The sequence below is a fragment of the Diceros bicornis genome, chromosome 13, assembly GCF_020826845.1.
Source record: "Diceros bicornis minor isolate mBicDic1 chromosome 13, mDicBic1.mat.cur, whole genome shotgun sequence".
NCBI classification, from domain to species: domain Eukaryota; kingdom Metazoa; phylum Chordata; class Mammalia; order Perissodactyla; family Rhinocerotidae; genus Diceros; species Diceros bicornis.
The window spans coordinates 38,810,313-38,831,274 of NC_080752.1; the positions used below are offsets into that span (position 1 = coordinate 38,810,313).

At 58.0% G+C, this 20,962-nt stretch overlaps 1 protein-coding gene across 1 annotated transcript in view; it reads right to left on the reverse strand.

Moving 5' to 3' along the window:
- WNT4 (Wnt family member 4) overlaps positions 1-20,330 on the reverse strand; it is a 28,697-nt gene extending 8,367 nt beyond the window's left edge. Inside the window, exons 1-2 of the mRNA XM_058553171.1 lie at positions 20,061-20,330; positions 5,548-5,783 (exon numbers count right to left, since the gene is read on the reverse strand). Of these exons, the coding sequence (XP_058409154.1) occupies positions 5,548-5,783; positions 20,061-20,137 (313 nt within the window). The 5' untranslated portion in view covers positions 20,138-20,330. The remainder of the gene's footprint in view (positions 1-5,547; positions 5,784-20,060) is intronic.
- Between the last annotated feature and the right edge of the window lie 632 nt (positions 20,331-20,962).

Below are 20,962 nucleotides of genomic sequence, written 5' to 3' on the forward strand. Positions count from 1 at the left end.
GCTGGCCTGCCTGCCACACGCAGTCAGAATTGGGCCGAAAACAGTTTTATCTTCTAAGTGTCTTGTGTGTTTGTCTGGCCTCTGCAGCCCGCGTGGAAGCCCCTGGGGCCAGGCTCTCTGTCACCCTTCTCCTCTCCCCCTAGCACCCAGGGCAGGGCTGGGCACGGAGCAGGCCCCTCACAGCTACTTGGAGACAGGGTTGGCTTTTGGGGAAGAGCATGGACACTCAGCCAGGCAGGCCTGAGATCTAGTCCTTGCTCGGCCACTTCCTAGAGGGATGATTTCAGTTTTCTTGTCCATAGAGTGGGGCTGATCAGAGTCCTGACCTCATCAGGTAGTTCTGACAATCTAATGGGTAGACTATAGGAAGTGCTCCGTGCAGTCTCCGGCACACAGCAGGCGCTCGAGAAGTAGTGTTGTGAGTGTTATCGCTGGGTGATTAATGCCATCTTATTCATTCGCTAACAAATATCGGTGAGGCACTGACTCAGGGCTAGTCAGTTGACCACATGTTGCCGTTGGGCTAAAGCTTCCTTAGGGCAGAGGCCTCCTCTCTTGCTGCTCCCTCGCCAAACATTTTTTATTTTTATTTTTTTAAATTATTATTATTTTTTTTTGAGGCAGATTAGCCCTGAGCTAACATCTGTTGCCAATCCTCCTCTTTTTGCTGAGGAAGACCGGCCCTGGGCTAACATCCATGCTCATCTTCCTCTAGTATATGTGGGACGCCGCTACAGCATGGCTTGATGAGTGGTGCGTCGGTCTGCGCCCGGGATCTGAACCCGTGAACCACGGGCCGCTGAAGCGGAGCACACGAACTTAACCACTACATCACTGGGCCCGCCCCTCGCCAAACATTTATTGATTGCCTGCTGTGAGCTAGGCCCTATGCTGTGCACTGGGGACACTGAGGTGAGTGTGTCCTCAAGGAACTCCCAGTGGCAGAGCGTCTCTGGGGGTACCCCTCTCACACCTGCTGTGAGTTATCTGATGGCACCAAAGGCTGGCCCAAGAGGTTGCCGTGAAGGAAGGCATGTTCTCACCCTCACTGGGTCCAGTGTGATGCCAACATTGAGGACAAAGCTGAGAAGGGAGTCATAGCCCAGGACTGAGGAGCATTTCCTTCTCCAATCCCGCTTGATGTTACGGTCAGTGAGGTGTCCTAGATGTTAGACACGGGGAGTGGAAAGACGGGCCCAGGTTGAATCTTCACCTTGCTATAGCCAATGCACCACATCGCCTCCCACCCGTGGCAGCCAGAGCCCAAACGGGCCTCAGGGCTCATGGAGTCCCCTCTCGGGACAAGGTCACAGAGGCAGATGTGAAGAGGCAGGAGAAGCCTGGTGTTGTCTACAGTAGGAGGGAAGCAGGAAAAAAGGAGTCTGGGTTGCCTTTCCTGGCTCCCCGTCCTGCTCAGGCCAGCCCGCTCTGAGACCCAGCACGACCTGCTCCCGGCAAGCTAAACCTTCGCCAGGGTCTACGGCCTCTCCCTCCCGCCCTCAGACCCTTTCCAGTCATTCAGCAAGTATTCACCAGTTACCTCCTAGGTGCAGGCTCTGCTCTGCACTGGGATCCAGCAGGGACTAACACGCACAGACACTGCCACAGACGCCAATTTTACCAAATTTCTGGTAGACCTTCAGCCTAGAGCACACAGTTTGGCGCTAACTTACACATCGTCTTCATGGGTCACCATTATTTCACCATCTGTCTTGCCTCAGTAGGCCAGGAACAGGGTGGCCTCCACTACTTGCGGTTGGAGACTGTGAGACCCCAGGCAATGCTGGTGGGAAGAGAGCTGCCCCCATCCCTAGGGGTCTCTGGGGGAGTCAGTTAGCCCTTCAGAGGCATCATCTCTCTGAATTCTGACAGGAATCCCCGGAGGCTGGTCCCTGTCCCCACTTTACAGGGAGGAGGATGCTGAGGCTAGGAGACAGGATGGAACTTGCCCGAGATCTCATAGCCAGGAGTTGGCAGGTCCTGGATCTGGGTGTGTCACTACCCTCTGCTTGCTGAGTCTCCTTTCTCATCTGTAAAATGGGAACAATACCACACACACAGAGTTGTCGGGAGGGTGATCTGAAGCCAGACAGCACACAGGAGACCCTCAACAAATGGGGGCTCCTTCTCCAAGTATGGCCTGGCTCCTGGGGAGGATCTGTTAGCTATGACCTTTCCATGTCTGAGGTCATGACCCCAGCCAGGCAGCTCATGAATTGAGCACCGGCCAAGCCCCCTAACCCCCAAAGCTGGGGGCTGTGAGAGAGGCCTGCCTGGACTGGCTGCTGCTGCTGCCACCAAAAATGACAGCCCCTGGTGATGACAGACGGCTCTTCTGGAGTCTGAGTGCTGCCACGCATGTCACTGAATCTTCTCGAACACCCTGTAAGGTGAGCACGCGTATGTGCTGGTCTCCCTCACAGGTGAGGACGCCGTGGCTCAGGGGAGTGAGGTTACTCGCCCAAGGTCACGCTCGCCGTGCTCTCCCTCCAGCTGCCTCATCAACCCCAGGGCTTTCTGAGAACAGCACTGTGCCCTCAGGCCTCGGGATGGACAAGGCCCTTCTCCTCTTGTTCACTGGAGACAAATTAAGACTTTTTCAAGAGGAAAACAAAAAATACAAAAGTGAGGAGATGGATGGATGGGGAGAGCTCAGACTCTTCCTCCAAACACGACTGACGTCTGCCTGGTATGGCTGGCCTGGTGTGAGGGTACCTTGACTCAGCTCTGAGGGCCCTGGACGCTTGACCAAGCCACTCAGACTGCAGTCTGGAGCAGGTTCTGGCCAAGCCCGGTAGGATTCTCAGTGTCTCCCAGAACTTGCTGAACCAGGGCTGGGCCCCCTCCTTGGTTCCTGCTGCAAACACAGGTGAGGAAGGCACTTCTCGACCAGGTCCCTCACCGACTTCAGGCCAGCACTGACCCATGCCTGCCTCTCTTTGCCCCTTTGAGTCCTTGCCCTGCCTTGCCTTCTGTCATTGGATGACATCCATTGACTGTCTTCTCCATGCCAGGCTCTGCCATGTGCTGGGAGACAGGTAAACGAGACATCACCCTTGCCTTGGAAGAATTCAAGGTTTAAGGAAAGAGGCATCACAGTTCAGTCTAAAAGGTGTAATGAAAGCCGTGAACAGAAATGGTGTAGACAAAGTGCGTGTGTGTGTGTGTGCATGTGTTAAGGTGGAGAGAGAGAGGGAGAGAGAGAAATTGATAAGGCAAATGGGTTAAAATGTAAACAGTTGGTGAATCTAGGTAAAGAGTATATGGGAATTCCTCATAGGAAAAACTGAGCTCATAGATACAGAGAACAGACTGGTGATTGCCAGAGGTGGGGGGTGGGGATGGGCGAAATGGGTGAAGGGGTCAAAAGGTACAAACTTCCAGTTATAAAATAAATAAGTCCTGGGGCTGTAACGTACAGCATGGTGACTACAGTTAACAATACTGTACTGCATATTTGAAAGTTGCCAAGAGAGTAGACCTTAAAAGTTCTCATCACAAGAAAAAAAAATTTGTAGCTATGTGTGGTAATGGATGTTAACTAGACTTATTATGGTGACCATTTTGTAATATATACAAATATAGAATCATTATAGTGTACACCTGAAACTAATACAATGAATGTCAATTATACCTCAGTAAAAAAAAGAAGAAAACAAAAGTAGCAGACTGAATAAACCCATCACCTTGAGATGAAAAAAAGAGTGTATGGGAATTCCTTGTACTATTTTTGCAACTTTTCTATAAGTTTGAAATTATATCAAAACAAAAAATTACCAGAAAAGGGGGAAAACCCCCAGCATGAACAAAGAGCTTAGGAACCCAGAGGAAAAAGCAACCACCGACGTGCAGGAGCTGGGAAACTGGAGGAGGGAACCGCTGAGCTGGTGGAGAAAGAGGGTTGGGTATTTGGGGTAGAAGAACAAGCACGTGCAAAGACATGGGGGTGTGAAAGGGCCTGGCGCATGAAACCCTGCTGATCTATCCACCAGTCCATCCAACACATCGAACACCTACTGTGTGCGAGGGGCTTCCCGTGCTCAGGGTCTGTTGCTTGAGCCTAGTGTCTGGGCGTCACCAAACAAGGCAGCCTTGGGCCCTCAGCAGTGGCAGCATTGTCCCAGGGGAGTCTCTGCTCCCAGGCCGCTCACTGGGTCTCTGCTGCTTCTCTGGAGCAGCGATGTTCAGTAATGCCAAGCATGATTGTTCCTTTTTGGCCTCTGCCAACTTCCAGGAGAATGGCTTCCAAATTTCTATCACAGCTGGTTTCCAACAACATGCAAACGGTTTGCCACAAGCCCAGCAGCTGTAGCCGTCCAGGACCACAGGTGCCAAGACAAAGGTTGGCCCAGGCAATGCCTTCCTGCTGCCTGAGCAAGTCAAAAGGCCCTGTCGGCTGCTGGTGGCTCGGGAGTGTCAGTTTCATGCTCAGGAAGTAGAAAGAGGGCAGCTGGTTCAGAGCACTTCCTCGAGGGCAGCGGCTTGACCCAGTGACCTCTCAAGGAGCCTTCCAGTTGTAGGGAACATTTTCTAGGCCCTGGCCCACCTTCCTCTGGCTTAATGCCTTCTCATATTTCTGGTCTCAGCTGCAAGCCTACCTCCCCAGGGAAAGCTTTCTCTGAGCACCCAGCCTGACCAGGGGAGGGGTCCACCCCTGTGCTCCCAAGGCTCCTGTGACCCCTCCCTCACAGCATTTTCTTGTCGCAGGCAAGAGCAAGACCCTGGAGCTGGATTGCATGGGCTCAGGTCCTGGCTCTGCCACCTTCTAGTTCTGTGACCTTGGGCAAGTTACTTAACCTCTCTGTGTGCCTCAGTTTCTTCATTTGCAATATGGAGGCCTATCTGCAAGGGCCAGATGAGTTAATATTACTTATAACACTTGAAACAGTGCCTGGTCCCTAGTTAGTGCTATGAGTGTGTGAGCCGCTACTCCTACTGAGCGGTAGCTGTTGGCTTGACTGTGAGCCCAGGAGGGGAGGAGCTGGGTGCTGCTCTTCCCAGGTCTCAGGCTGGGCTTGGTGAGCCTCTTAATGTGGTTTGTTAAAAGGTACAGACGGATGAGATGGGCTCGCGTACAGGAGGTGAAGTGCTAAGTTGGAAACAGCATGGGGCTGGGGGTCTGGAGTGTCAGGTCTGGATTCTGATTCTGCTGCCCACCCTCTGAGGAGCTCTGGCCACTCCATCCTTTCCCCGGCCTGAGCCTCGGTTTCTTCCTCTGTCAAACAGGAGTGGAAGCTCCAGTGTGGAAACACTGCACACTGCAGAGTGCTGCTCAGCACAAAGAACGGCATCCCCTCTGCTGGCCCTCCCACCCAGACTCTGCCCACCTGGATGCTGTCCCTCTCCCCGTGCCCCCATCTGCATTCTTTATGCCCTTGCCTGAGCAGGGTGCTGTTTTCACTTGATAAGTGACAGAATAGTCCGGCTACTCAAGAGCATATGATTCCCACCCAAGGAAACGTGGCCTCTTCCGGGGTCCCCTCGCCCGGGGCCCACACCCCGGCACTGCTGACTCTCCCAGTGGCCCCCCAGGATCCCCTCCCTCACCTTGCGTCACCACCTTGCCGAAGACAGGCAGGGAGTCGAGCGTGGAGCAGTTCCAGCGCCGGTTCCGGAACTGATACTGGCACTCCTCGATGGCCAGCTGGGCGCCACGGCGCACCGAGTCCATCACCTCCAGGTTCCGCTTGCACATCTGCACCTGCCTCTGAATCAGACCCTTGAGCTTCTCACAGGTCTCCTCCTCGGAGATGCTCCCCACGGATGACAGCTTGGCCAGGTACCTGCAGAGAGGATGGTGGGGGTGGAGTGCGGTGCAGGGCACCTTCCCTCCGCTTTCCACTCCCAGGACGAGGCCCTGCCTACCCCAGGTCTCTGGGAATTGACTTGTCCCAGAGATGGGTCCTGGTGGTCCACTTCTCTGGATCCAGTGACAGGCACTCTTGCCAGGCTCTCAGGGCTGGAGAGGGGAGTGCTGTCTTGCACAAGAAGGCCTCCGCCTCGAGTCAGCCAAAGCAGGCAGAGCACTGGGAGGGAAGGTGACAGAGTCTCTGCGGGATCCCTCCTGCACCAGCGTCTGTGCCCTGATGTTACCCCAGACCCAGGCCCTGACTCTGACCCCTTCATGTTGAGGGGGGTCCCTCTAGCTAGGAGGCTGGAGCCACTGTCTGCCCTGGTGTCTCTCTTTCCCCACTCCCAGGCCGGGACCCCAGTGACCTAAGCCCACCTTCTGGCTATAAGGCTAAGATCCTCACTGCCAGCCACATCCCAGGGCCACAGATGGAGACCAGTGTCAGTGCTGCAGCCCTTGGGGGTGGGACAATGAGGGCAGTGAAGGGCTGGGGGACTAGGGATGGTCAGCACACTGGTGGTGGCGGGGGAGGCAGGCTTCAAAAACAAAGTGTGCCATGTTCTCCCCTCCCTCATCCCCTAGTTTTTATAGCCTGACAATGGGGCACCAATGCTGGCTCACCTCGTAGGGTCATGCTGATGATCACAGTCTAGATGAGACAATTTATGTCAAGGTGCTCTGGGACCAGGCACATGTGGGGAGAAGGGGCTTTAATGCATCCATTTCAGCGGAGGACAGGAGCGAGCAACACTGTTCATCGAACACCTACTATGTGCCATGCATGGTGGCAGGCACTTCACCTTGTTGCATCCTCACCCCAAATCTATGAAGTGATAATTATTATGCCCATTTTATGGATTCCAAAATGAAGGCTGAGAAGGTGATGTGCCCAAGGTGACACAGATAGCAAGTGCCAGAGCCAAGCTTCAAACCCCTTCAAACGCTTCCTCCTCCACGGCAGGTTGAGAGGCCTGGGAAGGCTCTGCCCTGTCTAAGGATGGACACTTTGTGATCTGGGCCAGGAGGCAAGGGGGCCCGGAGCAAGATACAAAACGCTCATCGGGATGGGAGCAGAGCCGGGGAAAGGCCCTGTGATGAGGAAGCAGTCCCTCTCTCAAGTGAAGGAGGTGGGCATTGACTGAGCACCTACTAAGTGCTGGGTATGTTTCAGAGGGGTGAAGTGACTGGCTCAAGGTCACCTGGCTTGTAAGGGCAGACCTGGATTGGAGCCCAGGTCTGGAAGACCCCACAACTTGTGCTCCAATCACTGTCTGTCAGCCACCTTTCCCCATCCCTCCAGTGTCCCTGGCCAGGGCCAAGTGCACGTAGTAGGTGCACAAGTGGCAGCCTAATGGTGGGAGGAGAGCTGAGTGGTGACTCCTATCCTTCCCCTGCCTCCCTTCCCACCTATTTAGAGGGGGATGCATCTGCTCACCTCCCAGGGCAGGGCTGCCTGGGGCTGCCTTCCGGGTTCTTGGAGGAGCAGCAGAGTGCAGAGAATCACAGACTTCAGCGGTGTTCCCTGACAGGTGATCTGGTCCAGACCCCTCATTTTACAGGTGAGCACAGAGAGGGAAAGAGGCCCTCCTACCGCCTCCCTGAGGAAACTCTACTCTCAGCCTCAGCCACACAGATCAGGGGCTCTGAACAAAAGAGAGCGAGTGTCCTGCTGACCCCAATTCTATAGTGAACCAGCACCCCCAACCCCCAGGGGCTTGGCCAGCAAACTGGGTCTGGGGGAGGTGAAGATGCCACTGCATCCTATAAATGAAGCTGCACACATTTCTTGTCTGAAGAAGGATCAAGGAGGAAGGTCACTGCTCTCTGGGAGAGTTTTCTCATCTGTAATATGGGGAAGATACCACTGGTTTTGGCTAAGTCAGGGGCCTGTTGTCAGAGCAAAAGGGATCCTGTATGTGAAAGATGGTCTGACACGGGGCCCGAGGAACTCCACATCTTTTTGCTGCATGAAGGAATGAATGAATGTTGCCCCAATAGACAAGTACACAGAAAATTAAATAGGGGAAATTTTTATGATGATGATAATAAGAATAGCCAACTGTTATGGAACTTTGTCAGGACGGGGCTACGTACTTTACTGACATTATTGCATTTCTCCTCTCAGCATGCCAATGAACCCCCACTTTATAGAGGAGGAAACTGAGGCACAGACAGGTTAAGTAATTTGCCTTGTGCACAAGGTCACACAGCTAGTAAGACGTGGAGCCAGGACTTGAACCTGGCTTTGCCTGACTTCAAAGCCTTTGGTAGAGACAATGTTCTTTTATGCAGCTCAAAGACTAGAACTGACACCAGTGGGCAGAAGCTGCTGGGAGCTGGGTTCATTCAACCCAAGGATGTGGCCATGGTGCAGTTGGTGGGCTGCCTGGTGGATGCCGAGCTCTCTATCCCCAGAGGTGTGCAAGCAGTGGGATTTTATTTGTTAGGCCTGTGGGTTGGACCAGCGTGATGGTTCTCAAATCTGGCTGTGCATCAAAACATTTGTGGAGTTCGTTGAAAGCCCAGGTGTCTGGGCCTCACTCCAGGTGAGGCTTGGTGGGCATCTGGGCTTCTAACACGTTTCCAGGAGCAGCTGTGAACCAGGCTGGGCCTGGCCTGGAGAGCATGTTAGGAGAAGCTCTTGGGTAACCACTGGTGATGTTTCCTTCTAAGCCTGAGGGAGATCTGATTCTGGGACCCCCTCTCCTCCTCTCTGCTGCATCAGCCCCCTGGCTGTGCGGCCTGTCTGAGTATGGCTTTCTTTATCTAGAAACAGAGATAATTGTTCCTATCCTAGAGGCTACTGTGAGAAATTAACACGATCTGATATGGCTGGTGCACCTGGTCTCACTGGACACATGGTAGGTGAGCCCTAACTCTGAGGATCTCTCCCTTCTCTGGTGGGTGGTCTCAGGCAGTCTAACCTCCCCTCACGCTCCCCTCGATCCGTGCCTCCCGGGGGCCTCCCTGACTTCTCTACTAGGTCCTGCCTAGGGGATACAGAGACTGGTAGTGTCAGGGCGGAAGCCTGAGCCTTTCAGAGGGGAGACAAGGGCGGGAAGATGGCTGACGGGCAGGGAGAAGGTGCACCTGGAAGGGGAGGGGCCCCACTTGGCTCCTCAGCCCTGCCTGCGGGGTCCCCCTGCCTCCGCCAGCTGAGGGAAGGGGTCCCCTATGGAGCTAGTCCCACCTGGCTCTCTTGGCCTGCAGGGGGCGCCAAGAGCCCAGCTACTGGCCATGGGCCAGGTTCACGTTTGGGAGGCCAGGGGTGAGGGGACAAGGAGTTGGGCTTGAGGTTGGATCCTTTCCTGCTCAGACCCAGGGTTGGCCTCTTGGAGAAGGGGAGCGGGCCCTATTCCCTCTGTGACATGCGGTCACAGAGCTGGCTTGTCCCCATCTCAGCCTCTGTTCCCTCTGCAGCCAGCCAACGGGCCAGGTCCAGCTGTGCTGGGTCCTGGCTTCTGATGAAGGGAGGTGCTCAAGGGCAGGGGTTTCTGGGCAGGAGGAACAGGCTGGGGATGTCTGGCTGAGCCACCAACCCACTGTCCGACCTTGGGCAAGTCCCTGTCCTCATCGGAGCCTGTCTCCCATGGGTTCAATGAACTAGTGGGTCTGTGTGGCCTTTCCCACTGTCAGAATTGGTGGTCCTCCTTCTACAGACTGGGATGGCGGGTCCAAGCCTCAAAGGCCTCCTGGCCCCATGTCAGGCTGATGGATGGAGCCCCTGCCATTGAAGGAGGAATGAGATGGACTAGAGGAGCCACCCACCTCCCTCCCCTAGGCTCAGAAGTCAACGAGGGGAGACGGGCTGAAATAACAGTAGTAGGGATTTAGGGGTAAGCTGCCGGGCTGCCGTGACCATGAGTCATTGGGACAGCTTCCAGGAAGAAGCTGAGAAACCTCTTCCACCAAGGAGTGTCCCTGCCCCCACGCTGGCACCAATGCCCACCACCCCCAGCCCCTGCCTTCATCTGGCCCAACAGCTGTCCCATGCCACAGGAGGCACAGTCCTGCCCCCGTCCTGGCTCTTCCAGATCCCAGGGTCTTGCCTGGGAAGCGCTGGGTGCCAGAGCTGGACATGGAGCTGGGAGTGGGCTGGAGAGAGTTAGGACCCCAGGCATCACAGGCCCTTGCCCACACTGCTGCTCGTTCTGGTGTCTGGTTAGGGTGTTGGCCTCATTTTACAGATGAGCAAACCGAGGCCTAGAGAGGTGGAGCGACTCGCCCAGGTTCACACAGCTAGCGTGCAGCAAAGCTGGAAGCAAACCCCGCTCTGATTGGGAACTCTCTGCCCTGTACCCTGGTGTGGCTCTGCCCTGTTAAACAGCTGCGGGAGGCTGATGCCGCCCTCAGTGTCACGTCCAGCCCATGGCCTCCTCAGTGCCCAGCATAGGGAGCAGCACGTGGAAAGTGTGCAGTAAATGCTTGCAGCGGGAATGGGGGCTCTGTCCTGCCCGGGACCCTGCTGTTCACCTCTTGGCAGAGTGCTCAGGTAGGGAAGCAGGAGGTGAGGGAGGAGAATGGGGGCTGCCTTTGCCTTTCAGTCTGCTGAGGGCTTGGAGACCCTTAGGCGGTTGGCCCAACTGGTCGTAGGTGCCTCAGGAATCCCCTCCTTGCACCCTAAGGTGGCTCACCCTTTCCCCCAGAGACACGCATGCCACTCACTGACCCTGGAGCGGGGCAGGGCTCAAATGTCGACTGCACAGCCATCTCTGGGGGAGACAGAGAGCCGGGGTGTGATCCGGGCCGGCCGCCGCTGGGCCGGGCCGGCCTGTGGAGGGCCTTGACCATCCCTGCTTCTTTTCCCGTTCTGGTTGCAATGCCCCAGTTTAAGCCTCTTCCTGCCACTGCTGAGTACAAGCTTTGCAATTTGCCACCTGCTGCCCCGGCCACCCAGGACTCCAGCCACAGCCGTGCCATCGATCAGGTTACCCCACCAGCCCAGGCCGCCCCGCTGCCACTGCCAGCCAGCTCGTGCCCCGATCTTCTACGGGGGCTGCAGGTCCTTCAGGCTCCTCCCAGGAGGCCCTCCCCAGGCGGCCCGTGCCCGCAGCTTGCAAGGCTGGAGGGCCCTGGCCCTGCCAGGGAGATCAGATCCTCTCGGCCACCTGCTGTTTTCATTAGAAACTAAAATTAGCTGGGCTTGTCCCAAGCTTTTCCAGGTTTGCTTGCTTTTTTAAAAAAATATACAAATTCCTAGAGGAAAATCTGCACCTCTCGGACTCCTCCCCGACTCTTTCTCTGCGCGTCAAGAGGAGAGGAGACGGGAAATAGCTGGAGCGTTTGGGAGGCCAAGCAGATCGGTGTCATGGGTCCCGGCCCCGCGGGTGTCCAGGTGGGGGCTGGGACGCCAGCCCAGGCCTCTCTGTCCCCTCCCTCTGGCCTCCCTGCCTGCCCAGGCCACATTTAGAGCCTCCTCACCAGGGAGGAAGGAGGCCAACGGGTGGGAGGAGGAGCCGGAAGGAAACGGAGTGCCTGCTGCAGAGTGAGCCTCCTTGGGAGACACGGGCCGGGGGAAAGCTAGGGGGACACAGACCCCGTCCAGGACCGTGTTCTCATGGGGGTGGGGAGCACCTGGTTCCCCAAGATCCTTATCACGCCCCCCAATTGTTTTCAGACCTTTGAACGTTTCTGTACCCACGGTCTTAGGATCCTGCTGTCCTCTCCCCCATGGCGCCCCTGTCCCGGAGACTCTCATCCCTCAGCACGGCAGGCAGTGTGGTGCACTGTGCAAGGGAGACGGACAGACTGAGTCAGAATCCCATCTCTGTGTTCCTCGAGGCAAGTAAGTGAGCATGCCTGAGCCTCAGTATCTTCATCTATAGAATGGGGAGGATAATAGTTTCTACTTCAGGAGGCTTAAATGAATTAAATGGTCATATGGTAGGCATCTTCCCCTGTTGGCAACATTATTATATTACCGTCATTATTAAGATGTTTACCATCATAGTAATCATCGTCACTGCCGTCTCAAAGACTCTTCATGCCCTTGAGCTTGGACCCTCTGCTGGACCCCAGCGGTTCTGCTGCTTTAGCTTCTTTTGCTTGGCTCAATCAGCTCTCTTAGACCTGAGTTCCCAACCCTTTTTTCAGCTGAGCACACTGAGGGGTGGACACACTCCCATCAGGAACAGTGGGTCACCTCCACCTCGATCCCAACTGCAGATTTTTGACGAATCTCCAGACGGAGTAAGCAGAGTTAGAGCATGCGTTTCTGGCCCATCAGTGATTCTGGCCCATCAGAGGGACCCTTCAAGCCCCGGGAGTATGGGAGATGGGATGGAGGGGGGATGGTGCTGTTGGATCAGGAGCTGGGGACCCTAGGGGGAGGGGAGCAGGGACGGTGGGGTCCAGGACAAGTTCAGGTGTGCCCAGGGGACTTGGGATCTGTTTGTGGGACTAGATGACTGGAAGAGAGGGACCTTACGTCCCCCGTCACTCATGCTCTTCAAACAATAGCTACATGCTTTAATACGTGCTCATTGCAACCATGCATGGTTGGCCAGGCAGGTATCATCCCCTCCATTTTACAGATGAGGAAACTGAGGCTCAGAGAGGCACGTGTTCAAGGCCGTGCAGCCCATCAGGGGTGGTCCGGATTTGAAAACAGCTCACTCTGGCTCCTCGGCCTGGGCTGGCTGATCAGGCTCCCAGATGGTCCACGAGAACACAGTCCTGGACGGGGTCTGTTTCCCCCCTGCTTTCCCCCGGCCCGCGTCTCCCAAGGCGGCTCACTCTTCAGAAGGCACTCTGTTTCCCTCCGAGGACATGATGGTTTGGCATCAATAGAAAATGATTTGGGGAAGCTGGCTTCATTCTTGCACTGATGTGTCTTTCTAGAGCCCCAGGTCTTTTCTGAACTGCAGCGAAGGTGTCTGGGTTTTTTTCAGAAGTGAGAGGTGCTGGGGAGGGAGATGTCTCAGTGGTGCTGTGGCTGCCTGGACAGTGTCCAGGCCTGTGGTCCCTGCAGCTTCTGCAGCCATGGAAGGAGTTGCTGCCACTGGCCTGACAGCCCTGAAGGACCAGCCAGGGAGCCAGGGCGGGCCTTGGAGACATTTGCAGCGGTTGTGGGGCAGTGGGTGCTGCCTCCTCTCCACACCCGTCCTGGCTTTAGCATAACACTAGACTTCTCAATGCCCGGCTCAAGTGCACTTTGCCCCAAGTGCATTTTCTCAGTTGGGGGGAAATGAGGGCCTCCTTTGGGGCCCAAGACCCCACTTATGTACCTTGGGGCACTATCCCCCTCCTCCTGTCTCCTGCGATCCCTACCTCCCTTTACTCCCCATCCTCAGAAGCCTCAGCACCCCCATCTTCTGTCTTTTGGCTTCTCAGTTTCCATTACATCCAGTGCCCTGGTGCCCCAGCTCCCCACATTTCATTCCTGAGGGTTCTGTGACCCCTACTTCCTGTTTGGGAGCCCCCCCATTTCCCATCTCACAGTATTTGTTTCCAGGGGAGCTGGTGGCTGACTCAGAGCCAGGAATTAGCCACTCAGACCTGAGCCTGGGAGGAAGGTAGGAATTTTCCTTCTCTCCCGGGGGGGCAGGCGTGGTTGTAGGGGGAGTGGGTGTCAGATTTAGGGCACTTCCTGACCTTGCCTCGCCCTCTAATTTGCCAGAAGAGAGCTTCTCCCTTGCAAAGACCCACCCAACCTTTGTCCTCAGAGCGCCTTCCTTGCTCTGGTAGCCACTGAACCGTTGCACTGTCCTTCCTAGCTTGGCTGGGGGAGCCCAGGGGTGGGGAGCGGGGAGCGACGGGTGAACCCAGCTGAGCTGTCCAGGGCCAGCGCTGGCTTCCTGAGTGAGGCTCCTGCTCTGGCGGCTCTAGGTTTCCAGCGAGTTCCTTGGCCTTGGTGGATCCCATCTAAAGGCTCAATCCTGAGAGAGCCTATGGCCAAACCTGCACCCCCACACCAGCAGGGCAGATGGGAAAACCTTGGTTCCTTCCTTGCTCCAGCTGCTCATCACCTCCAGCAGAGAATGACTGGCTAGGGGTGGGGGGCTGCAGGTCTGCTTTCATCTGCAGCAGGGCAAGTTCCGAGAGGACAGTCAGGAGACCTGGGGTGGAGTTCCAGCTCTATCACTAATATGCTGGGTAACCCAAGTGTGCAGCCCAGTGCCTGATGGAGTAGGTCTTGACAGGCAAGCATGTGACCTGACTGAATGGGGCTCACCAGGCCCTCCTCTGCCCGGAGCTCAGTGTCCCGGGAGGCGGTCGAGCTGAGCGTCTCTGAGAGCCCCTCCAACTCTGATGCCTGTGATTCGGTCCTCGATGCCTGGGTGCCAGGACAGCCGGGCATCCCTGACTCAAGAGGAGTGCCCTGCTGTCTCTGGCCCTCGGGGAAGAGTTCCTGGGACCCAGTCCTGCCATGATCGGACTTAGTGCTAACAGAGTGGGAACAGAGTCTAAAAGGACCATTCAGAGTCACAGCAGGGAAAAGGTCCCTCTGGTCTCATCAGCAATTCCTGCTTCTGATGGGCCTCTGCGAAGTTCCCTGTGAGCTGTTGGGAGGTTCCTTCCCTTCCGGGACACAGGCCTCCCGCCTTCCACTGCCTCCCTCCCCCTCTCCCTCCCTCGGACCAGGTCCCCTCCACTGCTGGGGTTCTGACTTGGCTTTTAAAACATAGTTTTAAAACATAGTTTGGTTTCAAGTTTGCCAGGAGATGGGGGAGGTGGAGAGGGGTTTGGATGGGGAAAGGAGGAGCTGGTGGGGTCACGGCAGGGAGCGAGCCTTCTCCCGAGTTTGGCCGACTCACAGAAGACGCAGTTCAGGACTCAGAGATAAAACCTGGCAACTCCTGTGGAAATCTGGACAGCAACCATGGGGTCGCAGCTTCACCTTCCAGCTGAGTTTGCCGAGCAAACCAGCGGCAGCTCTTGCAAGCTCCTTTGGAGTGGGGGTGACTGGAGGGGCCAATGGAGGGTAGCCGTCACCCCTGTCAGTGGCTCCCTGCCTAACTCTGTGCCCAGCTGGCTCAGGCCAAGCCCTTCTTCCCAGAGGGAGGAACAAGCGGAGAAGCCTTGGTGCAAATGCTCAGCTTTCCAAATGCACCCACAGGGCCCAAGTTGGGCAAGTTTCAACAGGTTTGGGGAGCACTGTCTTGTCAGATGCTTGCTGAGTTGCTCAATTGCTAATCCAGGGTTGGGGAAGAAAGTCAAACCATAACAGACAGCTAGGTCGTGACTGCTGCCTGAGCAAACCCCTCGGGCAGAGCCTGGTCCTGGGGCCCTGCAGTGGAGGGCGAGGGGGAGAAGGCGCTCAGCCTGGCTTTGCGGGGTCTGCCCTCGCCGGGAGCCGAGGGGCAGCGCAGCAGATCTGCTGGGTGACAGCCACACTTCCTGACACTGCTTTGGCACATCTTAACATCACCTGAGACTCAGGGCAGTGGAGCAGAGCCTCCCTCTGACTCAAGGTCTTTGAAGACAGGGCACCATTTGACAGCAACTTAAAACCCTCTGGAACGAACAAGCCCTTCCTTCCTCATCCATCAAATATCGAGAGCGGCCCTACTACACGTCGGACATGTGCCAGGCACTATGAGGAGGTTGAGAGGTGTTTATGCCACAGCCTCGGCCTCTCGATGTTTATAACCTGTAGAAGAAGTGAGAAGCCACACTGCTGGATTATAGTTATATATAATACTAGACAGTTCTATAGCCAGGGGATAAAAACCATGAGATCTGGACATGTGGGAGCAAGTCAAGTTCAAATCCTGCTTCTGATTTGCAGAATGTCCTAGGGGAAGTCACTGCACCTCTGGGCCTCCGAAGCAGGGCTGAAAAGAAGACGGATTTGCTCCTCTGAAAGCGGGAGGGGAGAAGTTATGTGGTTCTAATATGGTCATGGGTGTTCAAGTGCTTTGTAAACCAGGGGTGATTTTGCCCCCCAGGGGGCATTTGGCAATGTCTGGGGACATTTTTGGTTTTCACCTTGGGGAGTACTACTGGTATCTAGTGGGTAGAGACCAGGGATGCTGCTAAATGTTCTGCAGTGCCCACCACAGGCCCCAAATCTCAATGGTGTGGTGTGAGAAGTGCGGTGTAAACTTCGGGCGGTGGGTGGCGAGTGTGTTAGTGGTTGTGATTCAGGGCTCAGAGCTGTGGGAGGAGCTCTGAGGGGATTGGTTGTTACCATTTAGAAGGGACAGAGGGAATCCTTTTCAGATGGGGACTAGGGGGACACTTCCTTTACCTGTGGGGCTGGCACTGTGCATCTGGGCTGGCTCTGCCCACACCTGGCCCAACGAGTTGTGCCCAGACTGCCAGGCCCCACTCTGCCCATGGCCAAGGGAGTCGCACACCCCTGCTGAGCGAGCAGGACACGGGAGCTTGGCCTGGAGACACACACCTGCGGGGAGTCAGATCCAGGAGGAGCAGTGCGTGCCTCCCCCGAGGCACGGACAGGCGCTCCCAGCAACAACTCCTCTGGCCAGCAGGATTTGCCCCTGAGCCGGGCTGGGCCTCGTTGGCTCTGTGAGGCTCTTGTGGGGGCCCTGGTTGAAGAGCAGGGAGGCAGCAGCCTCGGATCCTACCTGTGTGACCTGTGTAAAATCACAGGATCCAGACGGGACGGTTTGGGGCAAACAGGGCTTCAGCAGCCCAAGGCCCGTTCTCTCCATCCTCCCGGTAAACATGGACACGACTCCCCCATCTCACTGACAGCAGCTCTCAGCTTCCAGCAGCAGCCATGGTCACCATTTCCATCAGCGTGCCTGACACTCAGCATGCCACATGCATGGGCTCACTCTTCCCTCACAACCCCCCAAGGGTGGGTACCATTTTACAGATGAGGAGCCTGAGGCTCAGAGAGGCTAAGTAACCTGTCCAAGGTCACTCAGCTGTCCAGTGGCAGACCTGGGATGGAACTGTGGGCTATCTGTCCCAGAGACCCAGTTCTTAGCCACTTGGCTGGGCTGTCTTTGAGTGCAGCATGGGCTCTCGCCTAGCGGGCCTCTGCTGGGGCCCAGCTCAGTGTGCTGCTGCCTTTCTTCCGGAAATCCACAATAATGAAACCTTAGCTTATCTGTTCACTAGCGCTTCCCAGTGCTTCCATTTGGGGTTCAGAGCCATCTGCTGAGGACTGTGGCCCAGAGGGTGGAATAAGCCCACCCAAGGCCACCCAGCACGTGGGGCAGAGCTGGGACTGAAACCCTGGTCTCCCGATTCCCAGCACAGCCCCAGTGCCCGGTGGGGGGACATTCAGAGACATTTCTGAGCCCAGGTCTGGGGCAGAGTCTAGGCCTTCCACCGACAGACTGTTTTCATCCATCCATCCCTCCCTCAGTGGTGGGAGCTGCCACAAGCTGTCAACTCGCTCTGGGTGCCAGACAGAAGTCTAATCAACAGCTTCCAGCTTCTCTGGGCTTGCCCAGGCCTCAGGCTGTGGAGCCCTCCCAGCTCCAGGCTCTGTCCTGCCCAACAGCTGCACGCAGCACGACACCTGGCCTCCCCACCAGGCCACCCGCCCTTCTGAGACAACAGACAGCACTGGCTCTTGCAACCGGCCAGCCAACCGACCCTGGACTGAAGCCTGACTCCAGGTACTAGAAGGGGACTGGACACCCAGGCCTTGCTCCTCTGAGAGCACTGCCAGCCATCCTCTCGGGGCCAGACCTCTGGTGTGGCTCACACGTGAAAAGACAGTGCCAGCCACTGTGCTTGGGTGGACATCTGCCTGCCTGAAGCTTTTCCGTCCAGAGGCAGCTTTTGGTTCAGATGCCTCTGCCACTTACTGGCTAGGTGACTTTGGGCCATTACCTCCATGATCCCTGATCTTCTCATCTGTGAAATGGGATTCAGATGTTGTCAGGATTTGGATAGTACAGTGGGAGCTACTATAATTATTATTATTGTCATGATTCTACAACCTCCAGGCCAAGCCCCCCTCTGTGACTGCTCCAGCTCACACTTAACTCTTTCCTCTGACAGCAGTAGCTTGTACGCTGTCCCACCCATCGTGGGTTTGCTTTTCTCTTGTCTTTCTACCTAGACCCCAGGTTCCTTGGAGGCCAGGCTGTGACACCTATTTCCCCCAGAGCTGGCTCAGTCCCCGGCCCTGGGTTGGAGGTTGGTCAATACAAGGCAAATGACCTAGTCCTGGAATGTGCCCAGAGATCTCTTCTCCATCACAGCCTCTCTGGGTTGGTGGGGTCCTGGGAAGCCCCTTGTTCCTCCTGCCCTGGGCTGAGCGGAGAGACCCTTGGCATGAAGCCCAGGGTGGAGCAGGAGTGATCTGGGTCACCTGGAGACCTGCTTCGTGGCAACCTGAACCATCCCTACTGCAGAGAACAGGTCTGCCAACCTCTCTTCTCCGTGTAGCCTGCCCCTCCTCACCCCACCCCCCACGGTGCAAGCTAGAGAACTGAGCTGTTGGAATTCCCCACAGTGTGCGTGACCCAAAGCTGGGGCTGCCTCCCTGGCTGGGATTTCGGGCTTGGATGTGGCTCAAGGTGGGTGGTGACACCACCTGGGCCACACTGGCTCAACTTTGGGATGGCTTCAGGGAAGGGGGTAGGTCACTGCCTGGGAGTTAGAGCATCTGGGGCCTCAGTTTCCTCATGTGTAAAATGAGCCAAACACTAGATGCTCTTGAAGGACTTTCCACTGCAGATGTCGCCCTCTGGCCTGAAGGCCTGGATCAGACCCCTGAACTGCCACTTCTTTCTCTGCCTTTCCATAGCCCTCTGCGCCGGGTGCATCAGACCCATCTCTTGCTCTCCCCGATGCTCCCGCTCACTTTGGAAACCCAGGCTCTGAACCCATGCTTTCAAGAGTCAGCTCCAGGGACCCAAGACTCCCCCAAGTCCAAAGCAGCTCTGCCCTCCTCGGCTCTGCCCCCCAGGCCCCACTCAGGGGGATGGCCTGCAGGGGGTGGTGGGAGGAGGTGGTGGTGCCCTGGTTTCTGTACACTTTGCCACTGCCCCTGAAGTGTTAATCAAATTAAGTCTCCAAGAAAAACAAAAGCTCCACAGCCACTTCAGGCTGCCTTGGAGTCAGATCGCTCTCGGAACAGCTGGGAGAATTCCACATCACCTCCGTCCCCCAAGCCCTGGGTGGCTCTGACCCCAACGAACACACTCCTTCCAGCCTGCAGGGCCCTGGCCGGCCGCAATGACCTCATAGCAACAGCTATTGGACACTCGGGGCAATTTCATGGGAGATATTTGTTCTTCCGTCTTGATGTAGAGAGAATTTTTTCCTCTCCCGCTGTCTCCATGGAAACCCCAGCTACACTGCTGGCTACCCACCTTCCCACCCCGTGCTTTTCAGATCAATATTGGAGCTTGGCTCCCCACTGGCTGCCCACAGCAGATGGGGGCTGAGCTCCCGGCAGAAGGAATTGGGGCCAGGGTTAAGCCTGGGGCCAAGGGAATGGTCAGGGGTTTGAGGAAGGAGTCTGGGTCCCCTTGCTTCCCTGTTCACCCACTCACCCTTAGAATCCCCCCAGCGAACCTTCTGTCCCTCTGCAGGGAGTCCCCTGAGCCAGGCCCAGTCAAAGAGAGACAGACAGACAGGTCAGAGCGGTCACCACCCCTCCCTCCTTAGGCGGGACACAGGGAGGTGGGGGGCTGTTGTCCTCTTTAAGGGCTGGATGGAGTTTCTTCCTGTCCCAGGGAGAACCAAGGCCGGCCAGCGCCAGCCGCGGGCTCTCGGAGGCCCGGCGTCCCGGTCCCTTCCCTCCTCTATCCCCGGCTCCCGCCCCGCAAGCAGAAACAGGTCCCTGCACGCCTCCAACCCAGCCCGCAGCGCGGCGCAGCTCGGCGCGGGGAGCTCGCGCCCGGGCTTCTCGGGATTAACCTGCTCTTACGACCCAGGGTCCTTCCCCGTCATGGGCTTCCTCGGCGACCTGTCAGCCCCGCCTGGGCTGCGCCCCGCGCCCGGCGCCTCATCCTGGCCGCCGCCCCGCGCTCGCACCCCTTGCGCTCTCGGGCGCCCCAGGCCGCCTATGGGTGCGGACGCCGCCGCCACCCCTGCAGCCTCTGGGCTGGGAGCCGGACCCGGGAAGGAGGGGTATCCAGAGGGAGGCCGGGGCAGTGGAGGCGGCAGCGGAGAGAGCGAGCGAGCCTCGCGTCCCGCGGCCGAGACACCTGCCGGGCGCCCCCGCGCTCGCTGCCCCGCGCCGCCTGGCACCGGCCGCTGCCCCCGGGGCCTGCCCCGCCCCGCCCCGCCCGGCCCCCGCCCGGCCCAGCCGGGTCCCGACCCGACTTACAGCCAGTTGCTTGCGGCGGCCGAGAAGACGGCGAAGACGAGGAGGCGCAGAGAACGGAGGCACGAGCGGGGACTCATGGTGCCGCCGCGGGCGCCCGGCCCCGGGCAGCGGCTGCGGCCGCGGGGGGCCTCCCGTCGGGGCGGCAGGTGGGCGCCCCGCGGGCGGGCTGGGGCGCGGCGCCGGGCGCGGGCCGGGGCGCGCGCGGCGGGGCTCTGCCTCCGTGCCTGCCGGCAGCCCTGCCCGCTGCTGCGCCCGCTGCCCGGCGCGGACCAGACTGTCAGCGCCGCCCCAGAGCCGGGATGCGGCGGCGGCGGCGGAGGCGGGCGGGCGGGCGGCCGGGGGGGCGGGCCGGGGGCGGGCCGAGGATGGGGTTACCTGGGCGGGCCCAGCGGCCCGGGACACCCCCCGGGGGCGGGCCGGAGCGGCGGCGGCAGCGGCCGCCTTGGCCCGCGGGACTGGGCTTCTCCGGGGGCCTCTCGGGTCCGGCGCCCGGGAGGACTTGGGGCCCGAGCCCGCTCCAGGCACGCCTGGCTGCGCGCCGTGTAGTCCGGCCGGGCTAGAGGCGCGGCGACCCAGCTGCCTGGTCCCCGCCCGGGCCTTGGGGACAGACGGGCACAGCTCCCCCAGCCCGCCGCTGCGGGCACTGCAGCGCCGCCCTCGCCGCCCCGCCTCGCCCCCCGCCGGCGCCTCGGAGCCCGACCCCGGCCCGTCCGTGGCGGACCGATCCGAGCGCGGCTGCCACTCGCGCGCAGCCAGCCGCTTGCGCTCCGGGAGCCCGGGGCTGCGCACCCCGACTGCGCACCCGGGAGTTCGGTGACTCCCGGCCGACCCCCGCCAGGCCCCTCCCTGCCTCCCGGCCGGCGCGTCCTCCGGCCCAACCCCTCCCCGGCGCTCACCTCCCT